At 46.6% G+C, this 19722-nt stretch overlaps 1 protein-coding gene across 5 annotated transcripts in view; it reads right to left on the bottom strand.

Moving 5' to 3' along the window:
• SETD5 (SET domain containing 5) overlaps nt 1–19722 on the bottom strand; it is a 64977-nt gene continuing 45255 nt past the window's right edge. For 3 of the 5 annotated variants that reach the window (XM_082060219.1, XM_082060217.1, XM_082060218.1), the window contains 9 exons: nt 18385–18627; nt 14824–14953; nt 13368–13621; nt 10991–11047; nt 9029–9496; nt 7021–7307; nt 3951–4084; nt 2243–2316; nt 3–2048 (listed from right to left, as the gene is read on the bottom strand). In XM_082060219.1, the coding sequence (XP_081916345.1) occupies nt 1455–2048; nt 2243–2316; nt 3951–4084; nt 7021–7307; nt 9029–9496; nt 10991–11047; nt 13368–13621; nt 14824–14953; nt 18385–18627 (2241 nt within the window). In that variant the 3' untranslated portion in view covers nt 3–1454. Of the gene's footprint in view, nt 2049–2242; nt 2317–3950; nt 4085–5234; nt 5336–7020; nt 7308–9028; nt 9497–10990; nt 11048–13367; nt 13622–14823; nt 14954–18384; nt 18628–19722 lie in introns of those variants that run through there. The other 2 variants (XM_082060216.1, XR_014184789.1) reach the window with 2 other exon arrangements.

Below are 19722 nucleotides of genomic sequence, written 5' to 3' on the forward strand. Positions count from 1 at the left end.
GTTCAAATGTTACAGCATGGTGTAAAAACTCCACTAGAGTAAGAAGCTACAGCCCCCACCTTTCCAAGAGCTTTCCAGGGTCCCTCCCTCCTGCCCCCCTGCTGCGCCCAAAGGTGCCGGAGCCTCTGGCCGAGGCCCCCCCGGCCCCCTCCTGCCGCCCGGCAGGGCAGAGCCCGCCTGCCCCGTGCTGGTCAGAGCACGGACGGGGAGGCTGCACCCCCAGGGCTAAGCCGAGTGAAGTTTACACCTATTTTATACAGTATACAGACACCCGACTGCGCGGGTGACAAGTTCCATCCCAACACGCTCACAGCCAGACAGTGTGAGAAAGTTACTCTTTGTTTCAATATTTTAAAAGTCTCCCCTAGGTTGAACAAACACCTGATTTCAATTGTGAATTAGAGAAACCTGTAACAGTCCTAAAAAAAAACAAAACAAAAAAAAAGAAGACTGTGCATCTGAAAAGACAGGGGAGACAGACTCACAGCATCATGTTATCCAAGAGAAAGGAGAAGTTCCACTGCAGCACCAGGGATGACACCTGTCGTATATTAGCTAACCTACTATGGTTATAACTGAATATAAAATTAGATAAATAAAAACACGCCCGATATTACAGTAAACAAGTGAGAAAGAAGCTGGCAATCGTATGGAACTGAACAGACAGCGCACCGTGTCTGGGCTGGCTCTGCTGCCGCGCTCGGCAGGCGCCGGCGGCTGGGAAAGACGCCCCATCCCATCCCGCACGGCACGGACCGCAGCCCCCGAGCGCCCCGCAGTGTCACCGGCACCGCTCCCAGCCCTGCAGATCCTCGGCAGCGACAGGCACACGCGCTCCAACCCCTCCCCGGCCGCGTTCACATTTGCGGAGACTCTGTTGTCCTGGAAAAGGCTCCGACCAGGGCAGCCGTGACCCAGGCCCAAAGGCAGCCGCGCGCGCTCGTCTGCTCGTGACTGGAATGATCGTAAGGGATTCAAGCCCTCCCCAGAACGCACCGAGAACCTGACCTATAAAGAGAGCTTTGGGATTGGAGTTCAACTTCCCCCCATGTTTTCTTGAAACTGCTTTCGCGTTCAAAACGATGTCCGTACTGCATCGCGAGTGACTGTGGCCACGGGCACAGACGAGAGGCAGAGGCTGCGCCACAGTCATTGCACTTGAACCATTTGCCTTGTTTTTTTTCGTTTTTTTTTTCTTTTTTTTTTTTTTTTTGCAATGTACCCACGCCTCAGAACAGCTTTGCTACAGTCTCTGCCTCAGAGAAATCTGTGTACTCCCACAAGGCCAGAGGCCAATACTGCTCACAAATCTCACCCGTGCGTCTCAGACCTCAGCCTCTGACCCCTGGCACCCCAGCATTGGGTGCAAGCTCCCAACACCGGCCCAGGAGCCACTTCCAGAGGTGACTGGAAGGAGCTATGGGCAGTTTTGTTCTCCTGGAGTGCAGGCAGCCCTAGGAAAGTCCTGTCTGAGTCTTTACTCCAGAACCTTGAAGCTGCTGAAGTCTGTACTGATGGACACTGCTTCCCCCGCGGTGCGGATAGTGTTGTGCATTGGAAATCACCGCCCCCCGGGAGCCCTGGTAGAGAACAGACTGCCCCGAATTGGGCAGATTGATAGTCCGCAAGTCTGACTGTAGTGACCTAGAGCTTTGGGGAGCGGAGGTGGAGCCTGACGCGCCTGCGCAGGGCTGGGAGCCCGACTCGGAGGAAAGAGAGTCCCCAGCCGCAGGCTGTGCTGGGCTGGCAGCAGCAGGACAGCCCTTCTTCAGGAGGCTGCTGCTGCCAGAGTGCTGCTGGCTGCCGTAATACCCCGAATTCCCTGCAAACAGGGCAGAGGAGTCTGTGGAGGCCGAGTGGGCAGGGCTGGAGTATGAGGCGGAGGAGAGGGGTGTTTCCGAGGCGGCGTGAGAGAGGCCGTGAGCCGTCCTCTGCGCGGCTGCTCGGTAGCTGTAGCCAGGAGACGGAGCGAGGTGTCCTCGGTACGGGGACGAACTCTGCTGGAGGAGGGTCTGCGATTCTGCCTGGGGACTGTCAGACTGCAGGAGCTGAACCAGTTGGAAGGAAAAGAAAAAAGAAAAGAAAATGCATGTCAGACTGACTTCCCCATTTCCTACCTCCGCATGCCAAAGGCAGTTAGTGCAGCAGGATTAGGAAAAACTGGCAGCCCAACCTGGTTTTCACCCTAACAGCGATAAAAGCTGTATTTCAGAATGGGCAGATAACATGGGAAAGGGCTTACCTGGTAGCTGTATCGGGAAGGACTGTAAACTGCTGGTCCTTTGTGGGCTTCTGGAGTGTCTCCTTCTGCTGTGTCTGCGATGTACAGGCAACATGTTAAACCTCACGCACCCCGGGCTGAGGCCACAGCAGTTCCCTCCCAAATGACACCTGCACACACCCCAGCCACTGTGTTCTGCACCCGGCTACAGCTCAGACAAGAGAAGCTTCTCCAGCCACCAGCAAAGGTGAAGAACCTTGGTAAAAGGCAACTTGGAAAACACTGACATGCACAAATCAGCAGCATGCGTCAGGAACTGCTGCTTTTCTTCCCCCAGCTCTCTCTGATTCAGCACAAAGCTCAGCTGCCTCGGCCCAGCCTGTCCGAACAGCTGCAGCTGGGGACACCACCGCAGACACCTGGTGCTCCCTTGGCTTTTCCAGAATGATCTGAGAGGCAGGAGACAGTTTCTAAGGAGCCAGCAGTTCTCCACTGAGCCTCGGTCCTAGGAATCCACGCTGGCTATGGCTACAGCTGGGGAGGTGGAACTGTCCCTGTGCAGGTGTTGCCAGCAGGATCCTGCTGCCGCTGTCCCTCAAAGGCAGATCCGGACGCTGCCAAAGGCTGAAGAACCGCGCTGCCGGGGCTCCCGGCACCCTGCTGCTGCTCTGGGGAGTGCGCTTCACCAGTGGAGCTGCTCCAGATAGTTACTCTCACACCTCAGAAATGCCAGATTCAGAAACAGGGCAAGATGATGGAAATGCTTTGATGTTTGAGGTGTAACAGCAGCACAGTACCCACTGATCCACCTTAGTTATGTGAGAGATTGAGAGGAATAAGCTGCTTTTTGACAGAACAAGCCTTTCTAGCACCTGTACCTTACACAGCAGGTGAGCTTCTTGTCCTACCAAATAACTGAACCTTTAGTGGGGCAGGCAAGGACTCCCTGCCAGCAACCCAGCCTCTTTGCCATGTGTTTTCAACTTGTCTCTACCATAACCACGGGGCTCAGCTGGTGACTGTGCTTTCTTTAGCAGGGAGTGAAACTGGTGAGACTAGAAGATTTCACATCAGAGTCCTGCTGCAGCCTAACGAGACAGAGCTGTTTATCTGCAGCATCTCAGGGATTCTCAGCAGCCGCGTTTGAAATGCCTCGGTGAAATAGTGTTGGTATTAGTATCAAATTTGTATGACAGATGTGTCTCGGTCATGAAACAGGACACGCTGCCTTAGCCTGCTCTCTGCTTCTGCCAGACGGGTCTGGCTTTGCACCAGAAACACGGGCACGAGCCCCAGTGCCAGCAGTGCCTGTGGCTCTGCTGCGGTTGTCCCCTCTGCGTGACACCACAGTCACTGGCTCAGCTAAACAGGGATCTGGATGGAGTTGTCTCATCTGCTGTTGAGGTTCAGAAGCCTCTTCCTCGGGGCACAGGACCTGCACAGACACCGGGGCACGAAGCTTCCAGCACGTGTCCTGTGCCACCTTCCGTTTTCTGACACTACACCTGATGCACCCCGGAGAAAGCTGGAGATCATCCGGGTCTAAGAGAAGAGGGATACGGGCTCGGGCAGTATCTGAATAACAACAAAGCATGCTTTGCAGGAGGCTCTCGTAAAGCATTGCTGATGCTAAAGAGGAAGGTACAACCAGCTTCATAGACAAGTTCGCAAAGTTCTCCCAGCCCATCATTTCCCACCGACCAAGTGTTCAAAAGCTCCATCCTCCTACCTGCATCTCTCTCGACGGCGCTGTCGCAGGTAGGCGAGGATTCACGTCTCTGCGACACCTTCGCGCCGCTTCGCAGCACCTTCTCAAGGATTCCCCGTCCCTCTCGAAGCCTCTCCACCGACGTGGGGACCATCCTGCAACAAAAACCCGGTCAGAGCTGAGGATTGCTCTTCTACAGCCCAGAGCAACGTCACCAACGCCCAAGGGGTCTGTGGGGTCCTTGGTATAATCAAAGAACAGGTTTACGTTTCTGTTTAAATTCACTGGTATGATGTTAGTGCAAACGCAAAGCCCCGGCACAGAAGGGAGGGATCAGAGACCAGCAGATGAGGAATAAACTTCTGAGCTGCTTTGGCAGTGTAAATATCTCCTGTGGGATTCCAGCCTGCCGGTCACCGGCTGCCACGACAGCACTGCCCTCAGAAATGCAGAATCTTCACTCTTATCAAAAACACGGTACAAACATCCCGTTCAGTAAATCACCTGATTACAGGACACCATCTCCCAGAAAAACTGTTCTGAGATTCAACAGCATTTCAAAAATCCTGGTATTGTTTTGAAATTAAACGCAGTTATTTTGCATAGATTACTTTTACTCGAACTAACAAGAAGCAAACCCAATGCCTTAACGATAATACAGTGTCAAGATAGTGCGGTCAGCTAATGCGACGTTCCTGGAGCAGAGCTAGGTTGGCCATTAATGCTACTTTGTCCCATTCATTCTGTAATGTGAAAATTCTCTGCTCAAGATCAGTGCTAGATCTTGTTCCATTATATATGACAAGTGTCTAGTCTGAGGGTGAAAAAATGGAGGTGAAGTGGCTTTCCTAAAGCCAAACTGTAGAAGGAAAAAGAAAGCCACAGACAAATCCCAGAGCCCTCGGTCAATATTCCATCTACCATCCACAGGACCATCCAAATCTCTTTGGAAATACGTGTTTTAACCTACAAGATCGCAGCACCTTGATCAGGGATTCACGATGCTTCTCTGCTAGACACCGAAGAACACGCGCCTTAAAAATGCCTGAATTTAAATATTTAGTATAATATTAAATGCACTGCATACCACATCAGTATGCAGCTTAACACCATATTAACAGATTTCTGTATTTAACTTTTTTCTTTTTTAAAGATATATTTAAACCTGTGCTTTACACTGGCTTATTTTTTTTTAATAACTAAATAGCCCAGACATTGATGTTCACCCCTCAATGAAGCAGAAGGGAAAAGGGGCCAGAGTTCACACCTCACGGAGGTGAATGGGGTGAGGGGGTGAATTCACACCTTCGTTGCTGCTATTGTTTTGCTGGAGACAGTTTTCTGCAAGGCTGGGTTTACTGGGCAGCAGCACATCTGTTTACATTGTGATGGCTGTATCCTGGCAACTGAAAGAGACAGAAACTTCATTTTTTTTAAACGAAAGCTATTGGCAAATATTGTAGAATTCAGCAAAAACCTGGACAATTCTTAAAAACTATAGTACCTAATTTTAGTTCCCACCATTTTCTTCTGTCCCTAATGTTATATTATTGGGAATGTCGGAAATGTACCTGAGATGTAAGTACTTGGAGTTAAATGTGAAAATGCGTCACAACTTTAACTCCGTAACATGCAGTTTCTAATGTATTTTTTTACAGTAGAAGCTGACTGTATGTTTGTTAGCCTTGCCCATTAAAACACAGGAGAACAAGAATTTAAAAGGCAGCAAATCTGCGTAATCCCATTTCAAAATGTATCGGCGTGGTTTCAGCTTTATCTCCAGTGTCCTGTAACAATAAGATCTTTATTCCCATACAACATTTACTCATGAAACCACGTGAGAAACCGAAGCCAGGGCACCTGCTGAGGAGCAGCAGATGAAGCTCACACAATCTGTCTAAACGTGGTGCTACAGCAGGGTCAGCACAGACACCTCACCGCTGAGTATTGTTTAAAATTCAGCTGAATTTCCCTTTCACCCTTTTGCAGGCAGAAGGAAGCGGCACAGGAGGGGAAAGGCACGGGATCAACACTTGCATAGAATAACAGTTGATTACAAAATAATGATTATAAACTGCTGATGAGGTGAGAGCCCCAGATGTGGCCACTCCCAGTTTCAGGGAGGTCACCAGGCAGACACAGGGACAACACCAATTCCTTCTATTCCTCTCCGATTGAAGAGTGATGGAAAAAGGAAAGAGATCTTATTACACCTGCAAATTCACCCAGTGTTTCTCGTGCACTTTTAACACAGACTCCACACCCCTCACTGCCTGCAGCATTGCTCAGCACCCTTGCCATCCCCTGCCACCACACAGGCAGTGACACAGCCGCGTATGCGCAGAACCAGCGTTAAGAAAGTGATGGCTTTTTGCCTGCAGTGTCCCTGAACAGAATGTGAATATAAAAGCAGCAGAGCCAGTTACTACATGGCTCCGGTATGCAGAACAACCAGCACTGCACTGACACTATAATGCAGTAATCTGCATTTCAGTGCTGCGGTACTTAATTTTTTGGACTTTACTATCAGGCTCAAGAGTTTTTGAAGACTCTTCCCCTTATCAAAGCTCCTCATGGTAACACAATGAAGGTGTTTTTTCCAAGCCTTCAGCAAGCCACTGGCAGGCTGCAAACTCTATGTGCAAGGCATTATGAAAGCTGGAGCTGCTTTATCCTCCTTCTCAAATGCCAAGTTGCAGAGGGCTCTGTTGGCTTTACTTCTGAACAGGAGCTGACTTAGTATCACAAATGTCCAAAAAGAGCAGAGGTTCAGCAAGAAAAGACCTGGATTAAATTCTCATCACTGGAGCAAGACTTTCAAACCTGAGACCTCAAAAGGAAACTGGTGGAAGAGACAGAGAGCTTTTAACTTCTTATCTTTCAAGACAGATTTTTGATATCTAAACTAAGAACTAAAAGGCAGGCTGAGAAGGCTGCTGGTATCCTTCACGGTTCAATTGCAAAAGAGAACAATGCCAAGAGACCCGATCAAATCCATCCAACTGCACTTATTGTTCTGGAAATGCCCCCCAGAGAGGTTGATCCTTCTCTGTGGAGCAACCTCGGGCTTGCTCAGAAGGAGAACACTCACCACCTATTGCTGATGCTCTCCTGGGATTTGCTAAGTGACGATGAGGAACCAACCCCCCTCGAGTCCGGCGGGCTGACGTCCTCGACGTGAGGCAGGGAGGGATGAGAAGGGGAGAAGCCGCTTTGCGGGGAGGACGGGGTTCGTGCTGCGGAGCCCGGCAGGCTGGAGCCGTCTGTGTCAGTCCCGGAACCGCTGCTGCCCTGTCGGGTCGGAGTCCCTGCACATCGCCCCGAATCGCCTCCCTCCTTGGCTTCTTGTTTCCGCTTGCGGTATTCCAGCAGAGACACCTGTGAGAGGAAAATACAGCCGTGAGTCAGGGAACGCGACGGACCAGGACAGGGGAGGAACACACCCCCACGCCATTTAAAAATCTATTTATCTGAGTAGGTAGATAAGACTTTAAAAGATATATTTGGATTATAAAATCTTCCTGAATCTGCAGGCACTCTGGACAAAGAGCTAAGTGGTACAAATTTGAACCACTCATCCACTGCAATGCTCACCCATGTTTTTTGCTTCTCTAACAACCTGGAATTTCACATTACTTCAACATACACTTGCATCAAGCTTCTAAACCCTCTTCCTCCCAACACCCTTCCCTCGCTCTCTGGTTTGTAGCATTCTATAAAATGTGTATCAGTATCCGTCCATCTCAAAAACAGACAGAGACTTCTTCACACAAGTGGTATCTTCAGAGAGTCCTGTCCACCTGTATTAGTTCAGCCACATTCATGCTAAAAACTTGGTAAAGCCTTGCACAGAATTTTAACCCGCTTAGAGCTGGTTCCTGCAAACTTCCAGCACTACCACCTAAACAAATGACTTTTAGCAAAGGTAGAGCGTATTTTGTGCAAAGCAGTCTCATGTTTGTCAAAGACACAGACAAAAAGGTGCCAGATAATGCAGTCTCATAACACTGGGCCAGCAGGAACAAAAATACACAAATACTTCCAGCTGAGCACTCACCTTCCAGTGTGCCAAGCCTTTACGAGTTATTAGGGGGTACAGAGCCCATAAAGGACTCGCAGAAGGCAGATCTGCTGAAGAATTTATCAACTGTGACCCAATGCCTGGACAGAAAGCTTTACAATGCTAAAATATTGAAGGGGATTATTTCCCAAAAGTCACTCAAATTATGAAGGTTTTAAGACAAGTGTAACTTTAAAAGAAAATCAAAAGAAAAAAACAGAAATCCTCCAGAAATGGAATGGAAATAAGATATTCCATCCAGCTGGACACTTACACAAGTGAGTTACCACACTTGCAATGAAAAAAAAATAACCCAAGTACAGGAAAAAGCATGGATACGCATCTACACAGCGGATAATTATTTGTCCCGCAATTAGTTTTATCATAACGATGCTTGATTTTTCATTTTCACTCAGTTTTAGTTCCACAAGGGTCACTGGCCTGCTGTAAGAAACCAACCTCATTAGTTTTCTTTAAACAATATTCAAGTGTTTTGAATTTCAAAGGGCTAAAATTTCAGTAACAACCTTAATCTACTTTTTTTACAATATTACTATGCTTCCATATTAATGAAAATGTTCCAATACCTTCTAATAAACCACCAGTGTTTCCTTTTGAAACACTAGACCCTCTTTCCTGGTCAGGACCCCTTTCACCCTGCTAATTAACACCTTCACCAATTAGCACAGTTGCGTGGTGTTATTGCTCTGGGATTTATCTCAGTTTAACAACTGCTGATGAAGGCTGCCAGCATCACCCTCTTCTTTCTGTGCTTCCAGAAGAGTTATTTGCATTGTGGTTTGTTTTTTTTTTCCCTTCCACCTCTCCCATCGAAGTCTTGCCTAAAGCACAGCTTGCTCTCTTTTAACAACTTTTAGACTGTTTTCATCCTGGCACGGGACATTTGGATTACTTGCCCAGTCTATATTTTAGTTGTATTCTGCTCTCTTCATCCTCTCTGCAAGTCTTTCCCATGGCGCCTACTGCTCCCACTCAGGTTCCTGCAATCTAAGAGTTACTTTTTTACAGAAATACTTACCTTCTTCCTTTGTGGCGGATTCTGGGGAGCAGACCTGACGCCTTCACAAGCCCTCTCGCCGCAGGGAGACATGGATCCATGCGCTGGCTCCTTCAGCAGCCCTGACTCGTGTCTGCTGAAATACCCTTCGGCAGGAGAGCTGCAGCATCCCGCTTCCGAATTTATTGGCTTCCTCTCTCCCAAAGGAGCAGATCCCCGCGACAACCCGTCTACACGTGGCATAGCGTTCAATGGGGAGAAGGCATACATTAAATTAAACTCTGTCCGAAAAGCCTGATCAGAGCTTCGTAGCAGCATCTGCGCTTCCCCACTTTTCCCTGGGAAGTTCGTCTCTGAAGTTGAGTTTATGGAGGGTTGCGGAGCCAGGTCGGAAGAGCCAAAGCTGAGCAGCGATGGTCGTTCTGGGCAGGTGTTTGCACTAGAATCCGGGTACCCACCCTTCAAATCCTGGTCGGATCGGAGGCTGAGCTGGAAAATCCAACAAGGACGGAGGACAGGGATGGGAAGTCAGGAAAAGGATCAGGCAAGGATGGGGAGAGAACCTGAAGTCAGAAAGCATTCTGTACAATTCTAGCTTACTGCTTTCCAGTCCCTTTCTTGCACCATTCTGCCCATTCTATAGAGAAATGACATGAGACTAAATAATAATCAGTTTAGCTGTCCCGTACGAGACGCCCTTTCCCCTTTGGCACTCTCACTGCAGGATGAGGCTCAGCACTGTCCCCAGGCAGTCAATGAACAAAAACCAGCAGTTTCAATTGCCTCAAAGCTGATGTTAACACATAGTACTAGCTAGGTTCATTATGGGGAGAGAAAAGATCTGCTGTCCATTTGCTGTTTTGTTAGCCAAGTTCTTGACTGTCCCAAGTCAGCCACTACTAACTTCCTAACAATAAAATGTCCGGGACCTCCGAGCCATTTGTTTGCACTTATTGTGAGCTTCAGAAATCTCTAACAATAGTACATTCATTTAATTTATACTGCATTTCTACATTTTGCTTCTCAAACAAAACCATTTTTGCGCTGTCAGAGTTTCTGGAGCAGTAGGCACTGACACAATGGTATATCCATTTATCTGCTTTAAGTGCCAACAAACCTCCAGGGCAACGGCATAATCGTCTCCTTCACCACGTTAGTATGTCAGGATCTCAGACAATGAGCATAACTGACACAATTTCATCCTCTTTGCAGGACTATAGTGCTAAGGGAAAACCAGAGCAGCACCCGGCACTAGCTCTGCCCTCCTGCTGCTGCTGAGAAAGTTTCCTCTGCTGTTACAGCTCCAAGTCATCTGGCACATTGGAGATGAGCGTGAATTTTCTACTCTGAAACAGTCTCTGAGCAAGGTACCTCCATTTGTATTTTACAACGGGCCAGCAGGTAAACAAAGTTCTACTTTTTGGCACCTCTTCAATATTTTAAGTCTGCAGGTGAACAGGTGATAAACCAAGGCTGAAGAGAACAGCTCAGGTGCCCCACTGTGGCCTCCAAAATCAAAACACCAGGTGAATGCTCTTCCTTTTCTTCCCCCAGGAGTCATTTTGCTGCTACTGAGTAAATACCACACACCACTGATCTGCTGGGCCAGGGCTGAAGTTGATTTTGTGTTTCCAGGTTCCCCAGACCTCTTGCCTTCACCTCTGTAGCAAGACATACCAGATCTTCACACTGCCTGTTTCCCACCAGTGTCAACAAACCAATAACAAATTCCAGTCCTCAATTTGTTTTCTCTCTTGTGATAACCCTGAAAACTCTCCTTGGCCTTGTTGTGACTAATGCTCTACCCTTATTCCCACTGACTCGTCTCCCTCCCCTCCCACCACAGCCTCAAATACAGGGTGTTTCAAAAGACAGACCCGATTTGTTGTTAGACTGCTTTGAAATTGGGTCCATCTTTTTGAAACACCCTGTCCACACACACACTCCCGGCCCCAAACGCAACGGAGACACTGCAATAACTACCTCGGGTGACATGGACTCGGGCCTATGCGCAGGGGAACTCTCAGGGGACGATACGTTCTGGAAGCAGGGAAAAACATCTTGTTATTCATATACTTAAAAAGTCAAGAAGCAAAACAAAAATCAACTAAAAAAAAAAAACAAACAACAAGAGCAGAGGTTTGCTGTTCTAAACGAAGATTATCCCAGGAACTGGCTCCAGCCTGGATGGCAACACTGTTAAGTGGTTTCTAGAGCTTCCTGGAAGCACAAGGACAGGACTGGGTTACTGTGTTTCGTGCGATAACTTAGTACCCAAAAGAGAGCACAAAAATATTAAGAAAAGAAACATCTTATTCTTTAAACCTTTGATGCTGTCAGATAGAGTTTGCACCATGAAATACAAAGCTTTTTATGGAGAACATGGGAGAGATGCAAAGCCTGGTTTTGCCCCGAAGGTGAGCTAAGATCCCCCAAACACTACAGCAAACTTTCACAGAACAAAGATGACTCTTTCAATCCACTGTGGGCTACTTTTTCAGCTAAAGCCAAGAGAACAGGTGTGAATGGAGAGCGTTATGAAATGTCACCACATATCTGAGCACCGGTGCTTGTGATGGCACGGCTAAGGCCGCCTTCCCAAGCCCTTTCCTTTCCACGCTACTGAGCAGGCCTAAAATACCATCAGAAAGGAAGGTTTCCCAGAGGTACGTTGCCATAAGAGGGATATGGCAGGAGTCTCTGCAGGGCAACAAAGATGATGGAGCGGAGCATCTCCCTTATGAAGAAAGGCTGAGGGAGCTGGGGCTCTTGAGCTTGGAGAAGAGGAGACTGAGGGGTGACCTCATTAATTTACAGATATCTAAAGGATGAGTGTCAGGAGGATGGAGCCAGGCTCTTCTCGGTGACAACCAATGACAGGACAAGGGGTAATTGGTTCAAATTGGAACACAAGAGGTTCCACTTAAATACAAGAAGAAACTTCTTCTCAGTGAGGGTAACAGACACTGGCCCAGGCTGCCCAGGGAGGTTGTGGAGTCTCCTTCTCTGCAGACATTCCAACCCGCCTGGACACCTTCCTGTGTAACCTCATCTGGGTGTTCCTGCCCCTGCGGGGGGGATTGCACTGGGTGAGCTTTCCAGGTCCCTTCCGATCCCTGACATTCTGTGTGATTCTGTGCGAAAACTGAGGAATCTCAAATTTCTTCACTAAAAAAGCTTCTGACAAACTCCTCAGAAAAAGCAGACGCATGTCATCACGCTGCTGGTCACTCCTGTCACCATGGGAAGGGCTAAGCATCCTCCAATTTATGTTTCCAATTTAAAAAAAATCCCCAAACTGAATCTGAAAAACCTCAGTCTAAAAACCCGACCAACCAGAGCTTCAGAAGCTTATAATACAGTCTCTGTGCCTGAAACTGTCCTTTATCTCCTCAGCGCTCCACAATCTTCCCTGCCAACCTCTACAGATCTGCCTCTCAGCTTACAAGAAAGGGCTCTCAAAGAAAATAATGAAAAGCACACTAAGCTAAAAATACAACAAAGGACTGTTTGCCTTGTGGCAAACCAGATGAGGGATTCCTGCAAAACAGTCCCTGGTACAGAGCAGTCTGTCACTGCGCAAAAATTTGTTTTTAATGGTTTTAACTGGCAGAGTGTGAGCGGAGTTAAGTATGAAAATATGGAGTGCTAGAAAATAAAACTGAAAATGCAAACAGCATGATCCCTCTTCACAGGCACAGAGCAGCAACACAAAGTGGAAGGGCCTGGCTGGATGGATGCTGATAATTCTCCCACAGAGTTTAGAGCAAGGGAAACCACTGACACAGCCCACTCAGTGCTTCTGCACATTTCTGCAAAAGGAAACTATCAAGAAATCAGAGGTATAAGGTATTTTCCTTCTACCCAGTCAAGGGACAGGGAAACCAAAGGATAAATTGGAAGCTGATGTAAAGTATTTCTACAATACTCTGGGTTACTGAAAACTCTCTAGGGAAAGAGCAGCCAAGTATGTCAGAGAGCCTGTGAGAAGCAGAGCACTTGGGAGGAGGCACAGATTGGAAGCCACATTGGCACAGAGATCTGAAAAAGGGAAGATGGCTAAAGAACACTGAAAAGCCTGCAAAATTTGGGAGCTACTGTGCAGAAATGGAGAAAAGAACTAGAATGATGTTACTGATAGCTATGAAGGGAGAGGAGGCTGGGCTGCAGCAAGGTTTGACATTTAATAGAGTGGGAGATTTGGCCAGAAGTGGAGTAGAGGAGCTTGAGCCTGACACTGTGATGCTGCTTGGAAATACGGCCACATACTCAAAAAAGAAGGTGGCCCTAGTGCTGCCTCTCTGCTAAAAATATTCCAGTTCCTCCCCTTCTGGCATTTCCAGTCCCCAGTCAGAGTTACCTCAAACTGTAGTGGAGTATTGCAGCGACTAGCAGCCAGAGAAGGAATTGGTGAGAACATCACGCCGTAACCGTTGCGACTCTCCTCCTCTCCCGGCAGCGATGAGCAGGGTGTAGCCAGCTGTGGGCTCACTGAGCCGGGGACCGAAGGGATGGGAGGCGGAGGGGTGACGGGAGACAGCGGCCTCAGCAACTTCTTAACGTTCTGCTCCATCAAGTAGCGAGATTTCCATTTCTTCAGGGGACTCAGCAAGTCTGAAAAACCAAACTGAGCTAAGGACAGGGCTGAACCATCAACCGTAACCATGTGCAAACCACACGCTGTCTGCTTCCCCCTTCTCCCAGCCCAAATGGAGCCCGTGAGTCTCCAATGTGACTTTGAAAGATTCCTGAAAATTAAGTACCTCTGAAGTACTTGTACACAAGATCTAACGACTGATAACAAAACAATCCATAATCAGGAACATACGGTGAACAAGGAAAGAAAATATTTCAACTAGAAATAAGAATAAGAGGGAGCCAGGGGAAAGGAAGACAGAAGGGGACAAAAAAAGGAGAGGGGTCAGAGGACATGTCACTGTCACTACAAACAAACCAGAGCTCTGTCTTCATTACCTATAGTTCCCTATAGGCTACATCAATACAGCCCAAACACATTTCACTCCCCTGAATGATTAACAGCTTTCCCTTGGGCCTACCCCTGTTCAAAATAATACGTTTTCTGATGCTCAATTTAAAAAAGAAGAAAACAACAAAAAGAAAGCATTCAGTAAATTCTGCAGGTCAGTTGTTTGCTTCTTCAGGTCTTGCTCGGAGATGCAAGTTTATTGGTTCTGGCACTCTGTTCATTTCTTATTCATCTAACTTTTCAATGATCAATTCTGTAAATTTGTGTCTTGTCTAATCTCCTGTCTGTCGTCCTGGGAAAACAGATCCCTGACTGAGCAGATCTTCACCCTCTTTCTCTGTAGAAAGATTCAGACAAAATGTTTAACCATTCTGCTGCTTTACTCACAGATTTTAGCTTCTCCATCTTTGAGACTTACTTAATCATTCGCTTATTACATACGTGCCTGTGAGACTTTGATATATCTTCCTATAGTCAGCAGATATTTAGTTGTCCATCTAACAGCATCCTGCTGAAAAGAGACGATATTGTACTCTTTTTTTTCCTCCCTCTATCGGACAAATGATCACACGGCACTGAGGTTGATGATGCAAGATAAAGTGATTATCTTTTCACAGGAAAATACCGAGAAACTTTACACATGCTCAAGCTAGAATGGGTCTGCAGGAATTTGAATGAATGGCAAAGTAACATTCTCACCTGCCCTAACGCTGTGCCATCCAGCAGCAGTGCACATTGTCAGCATCCTGTGCCGCTGCTTTTATTATTCAGCAGCTTCCCCAGTTTCACTCAAGCACCCACGCCGCCCTGATTGGTGCTGAGCACTTACCTGTGTCATCTTTGCAGATGCTGGAAGAACTGCTGTTCTCGTTACTTTGGTATAGACACTGGGTTCTGTTCTCTTGCGGAGCTGGTGAGGTCTGAGTCATCCCCTCTTCCAGGGCTTGTTTGATCCAGCGCTGAAATGGAACGAGACTACATGAACGTGCAACCCCTCTGGTACTTTCTATGTAATCTTGCAGGATGTTCTCAAACTCCTACGCTTCTGTGCAGCGGGGCAATCTGCTCAGAACACTGATTTACCTCCTTCGCGTGCACTCAGACAGGAACTCATTAGAACGCAGCTGTTAGCGCTGAGTCTAACACCTACTGTGACGGGCTGACTACGCGCTCTTGATGCATTCTGGAGATCAGCAATCTTCAGCGGCAACACAAAGATAAGAGCAAATTACAGCAAATTACAGCTAAAAGCTATTAAAAGCAATTTTAATTAAAAGGGATATAAGTATGAAAAACTACCTTGACCCCCTAATTTCCGCAAAGCTGTTTCCTGCCCATGAGCACAAACACACTGTCCCCCCTGCTCCACTAAAGCATATTAGAGCTTAACACAGATTCTGCTCTAACAATTACAACAGAGCAATATTTGACTTTAATCACATAACAATTCTTCCAGGACTATGCTCGCTGCCAGAGACCAAGAACAAAAATGAAATGCAAGCAGCACTTTTTGAGGGAGCTGAAACAAAAAGAGAATAATAAAGGCAAATCTTTTTATTGGCTACTAATAAAAGAGATAAAAGTCACAGTGGTCTTCTGAACACCAGTAATGAAGAATGTTTCACATCTCATGCAAGCGAACATGAACTGAAGCCTCAGCAAATCAGCGGGTTTACTAGGCCTGCATCTCGATACAAACTGACTCCTGATGGCAGGCAGGAAACCTTCGCTTACTTTACTATAAAAATAACTGACACAGTATAAAGGTAAACACCCAGGTGATTCAGTAAAACGACTGCAAACTGCTGAAAAAAGCCACAAACAGTAATCTGGGACTCACTTTACCAGCCTTTTCTTCCCCTAAAGAGGTTTAAAATGATAAGTTTACCTTTTAGTAATCCACAGTTCATCTGCATGCCAGCAATATGTATCCGATTAGAAATACGGGTATTTATCTTATGATTCCTCAATGCTACCATGAAAGTGCAAGAAACTCAGTGGCCATGATCGTCAAAGTGAAAACTTCGAGGTGAGGATGACGAGCAGGTGACAGGATCTATTTTTGATGGCCCTCGCTACTGTATGGCAGATGCTTCTTTGTTCAAATATATCTCAAAGGATTCCACCATGGGCACCAGAGAAGTGCCGGCCAGCCTGGAGCACCACGACCCCAGGTTGCTGCACAATGGGATTAGTGTGAGCGGGTCGTACAGCTCAGATACCTCACCAGCTTCAGCTATTGGCATGTTTTGGATGCAAACTGAGATCATCGGCTGAGGGGTTTTTGGCACAGTGCTCAGTAGTTGAAGGAAGAGGCCTGCTGACAATCCAAGAAAATATGGGATCTATTTCAACAGCCTTTATAAATCAACTTTCCTGACTGAGTAGTCAGAAGGAGACAAGACAGAAAGATCAGTTTTTGAGACAGCGATGTCATTGAGTTCTGGACCATTTCTAGACCTCAGCTGGCTGAAAAGGACGTCTTCCCCATGACAGTTTTCTAAGCATTCCTCAGCATATGAAGCAGACCTTTTTTTACATCTCCAGACTGTTAGTGATTAAAATACTGAATGTTAGCAAGCATCTTCCGTGAAAAAGCTGGGGAACTCCTACAAAGTGGATAAAAAACCTTACTAGAACAGTTATTAATTATTTACTTTCAAAAAGTAGAATCTAACAAATTGCTTTCTGCAACATCTGTTCTGGACACAGAAGCTTTCAGCGTTTTATTAATTATTTAGAGAAGGGAACAGGCAGCGTATTTAAGTTTTCAGATGATGCCCCCCTGGGAGAAGGAACAACATGCTACAAGACAGTATTCAAGATTTTCCTACTAAATTGGAAAACGGATGGGGACAAACGGGACACGGCTCAGCACGGGCTCGAACGAAACACCACATTAAGCCAGAAACAGCAGCAAGTTGTTCTACCAAGCACAGAAAATCACAAACTAAACAGGAGTCTAAATCAACCTGCCAAAGAAGACTCAGTCGTCATACTGGGATGCAAAAAATGGGTGTAGGCTACAATACACAGATCATCTTTCTGTATTGAAAATGTCCTTGCTGCAACACAACATCCAGTTTTGGACACTCAGGTAAGTTGTGGAAGTTGTCCACAGGGAGACCAGACCATTCCCTCTCCCGCAGTGAGAATTTTCACATGACTAGAAAACAGTCAAAGGTAACAAGAGACTGGGAGACTTGTTCCACAATTACGGTTGTCACTGAGTTGTGAGCTTGCTGGCCAGTTGTGCAGCAAATGCACCAAGCAGAGAACTCTGAATAACTTCACCATTTCTGCCCTGAGCCTCAAAGACACTGTATTAAGGGTCTGAAAAAGTCACTCAAACCTTACAGTTCTCAGCTTAAAGATACATGGGGAGATTGCCCAGGCGCACGGAAACAAACATGGTTTTGTTAATACATGTGCGTATGAACCATCAAGAGCTTTACCGAGGAAGAAAATACCCATGAGAGACCTTAGCTTCTTTTTGTAGGTGCCTGTTAGTGCACAACAGCAAACTGGCTGAGGGTGGAAACAGCAAAGTCCAAAGTTTGCCTCTGGAAAAGCTTCCTCAAAGGAAAGCAAAGAAACCAGGACATGGTACCTGACTTTGAAAGCTACCAAGACTGGAAGATCAGAATGGATTTCCATAAAATTGTCATGTAGTGACAGGAACTACAAGAGTCTCTGAACAAGGCTGACAGGCAATGGGCAAGATGGATCCTGATGGAAATCTGACTGAGCAAACTAACCCGAACTACTGTTTCCCTGTGGATGGGTAAATACCAGTATTTACTGGCCACATAGCATCTCTGGAGGGATGAAGTCCTTGGCTGGGCTCAGTTCTTCCTGCACAGCCACAAGTATCTGTTGTAGATAGACAGTCTATGATCCTAAAGGGCTGAGGGCTTGCTCTTGTGAACAAATTCAAAAGCTTTGCTAAGAAACAAATGCTCTCAAAGACAACAGATCTTGCTGAGGCACTGTATTCTGTGGATCTTTTGCAACACTGTCTGATCGCCACAATGCCAACCATCCTCTGACTGTGAAAGTATAACAGTAACAAAAAACTTTCTAAGGGCAAAAATTAAAACTCATAGCATATGCTGGATAACAAACAGCCACTGCAGATTTGTAAGTACATGTTTCTAAGAGCAGAGTCACAGAACAGTTGTTCTACCATGGCAAAAGGTGAGGATGAAAACGGAACAGTGGCTAGGAGAGGGTCAGCAGACATCGCCTGGAGCCTGCATCGACACATCAGGCACGGCCGGCTCAGCAGGAACACGTGGAAACGGGCTCAAAGAGGACACAACAGCTTCACAGGCGTGCCAGTAAGATCTTGATGAGCTTAACCCTGAAAATAAGACATGAGCAAACATACCTTTTTACAGGAGCTGTAAATTCCATCCAACAGAAATGGCCTTCGACGTCTCTCGGGGTTGAAAGGTGAACCGAAACGAATGTAGTGTTTAGGCGTGGTACAAATCAGCGGGGAGTGGGTGAGACCTGGCAACATGTTTAGGGTCGTCGCTAAAACTGTCGGGTCTGTAGTAATGCGCAGAGGGCATTCAATGGGGCACTCCTGCTTTTCCGCCTTGTCATTCAGCCATTCGGTAACAAGATACTGAAGGAGAAAACATACATGTCACCGCAACCAGCACAGATGAAGAAGAAAGGCAATACGGCAGAAAGGTGTATGGGGCAGCAATGCTCAGGTCAGCCCGTGTGCTAAAACCTCCTCCTCAACAGGCAGGGACACAGCAGGACATCCTGCGGCAAACCCAGTTCTCACCTGTCGCAGGCACAACAGCTAATCCAGTTTTACACAAGTAGCTTGATTGTATGGACCATTAACCTTAGTGGAAGCTTCCCCCAAAACTTGATCACTTTGTTCAAAACAAGTTCCTAGCTGCATGGCTAAATGTATTAATAGTTAATGTGGCAGCTGCCCGGTAGCTTCTGCAATTTTTCCTTTTTTCCCTTACAAGTTTCTCCCAGTTTGTACATTTTAGTCCACAGTCACGTTCCCTCTTGATCTCCAATTCTAAGCCGAAAGCTAACAGCTAACCCCTTCTACTCTGTCCTAGCGAATACCCTCAGGCTGCCATCCCACCTCAACCCAAAAAGATTCTGACAATTCCCACACAAACACACATTTTTATGCCATTATAAGTTTATTTTTAAATTCCAACTAATCTTTACTACATGGCTCCAATTTTCTCTCTTCCTTCTCTTGCTGGCGTACATAAGAGAACCTTTGTTTTAATACGCTTTACAAGATGCAACACCCTGGTTATTTCAAGGTGGGTTTCTTGGTTTTGTTTTAAGCGAGTCTCACTACACCTCTGTACTGCTTGGTTTAAGGTAACTTTCTTGGCTGATCATCTTTTTCTCCCTGCTCCTAAGACACTGGGAATACACATAAAATTTCTTGAGATCGTATGCATCCAAGCTTTTTTAACACGCATTTTCTCTTTTGAGTGCAAAAATTTGCAATTTCTTATGTTGCCAAGCCCCTCCTACCCTTCTCTCTCAGGACCCCTCAAGTTGGACACATTTTCATCCCCACAAAACTGTATAATTTGCCTCTTTCAAGAACTCTTTGCCATACCCAAAAGTGAGACCTTTCCTCTTGCACCTGTACACCCTGATGATATCTAAGGTCTATGAGACTTGCTGTAAAGATCAGCTATTTTTTTTGTTTCTGATCTTTGTGTAT

This window comes from Streptopelia decaocto, assembly GCF_964273445.1.
Source record: "Streptopelia decaocto genome assembly, chromosome: 8".
NCBI lineage: Eukaryota > Metazoa > Chordata > Aves > Columbiformes > Columbidae > Streptopelia > Streptopelia decaocto.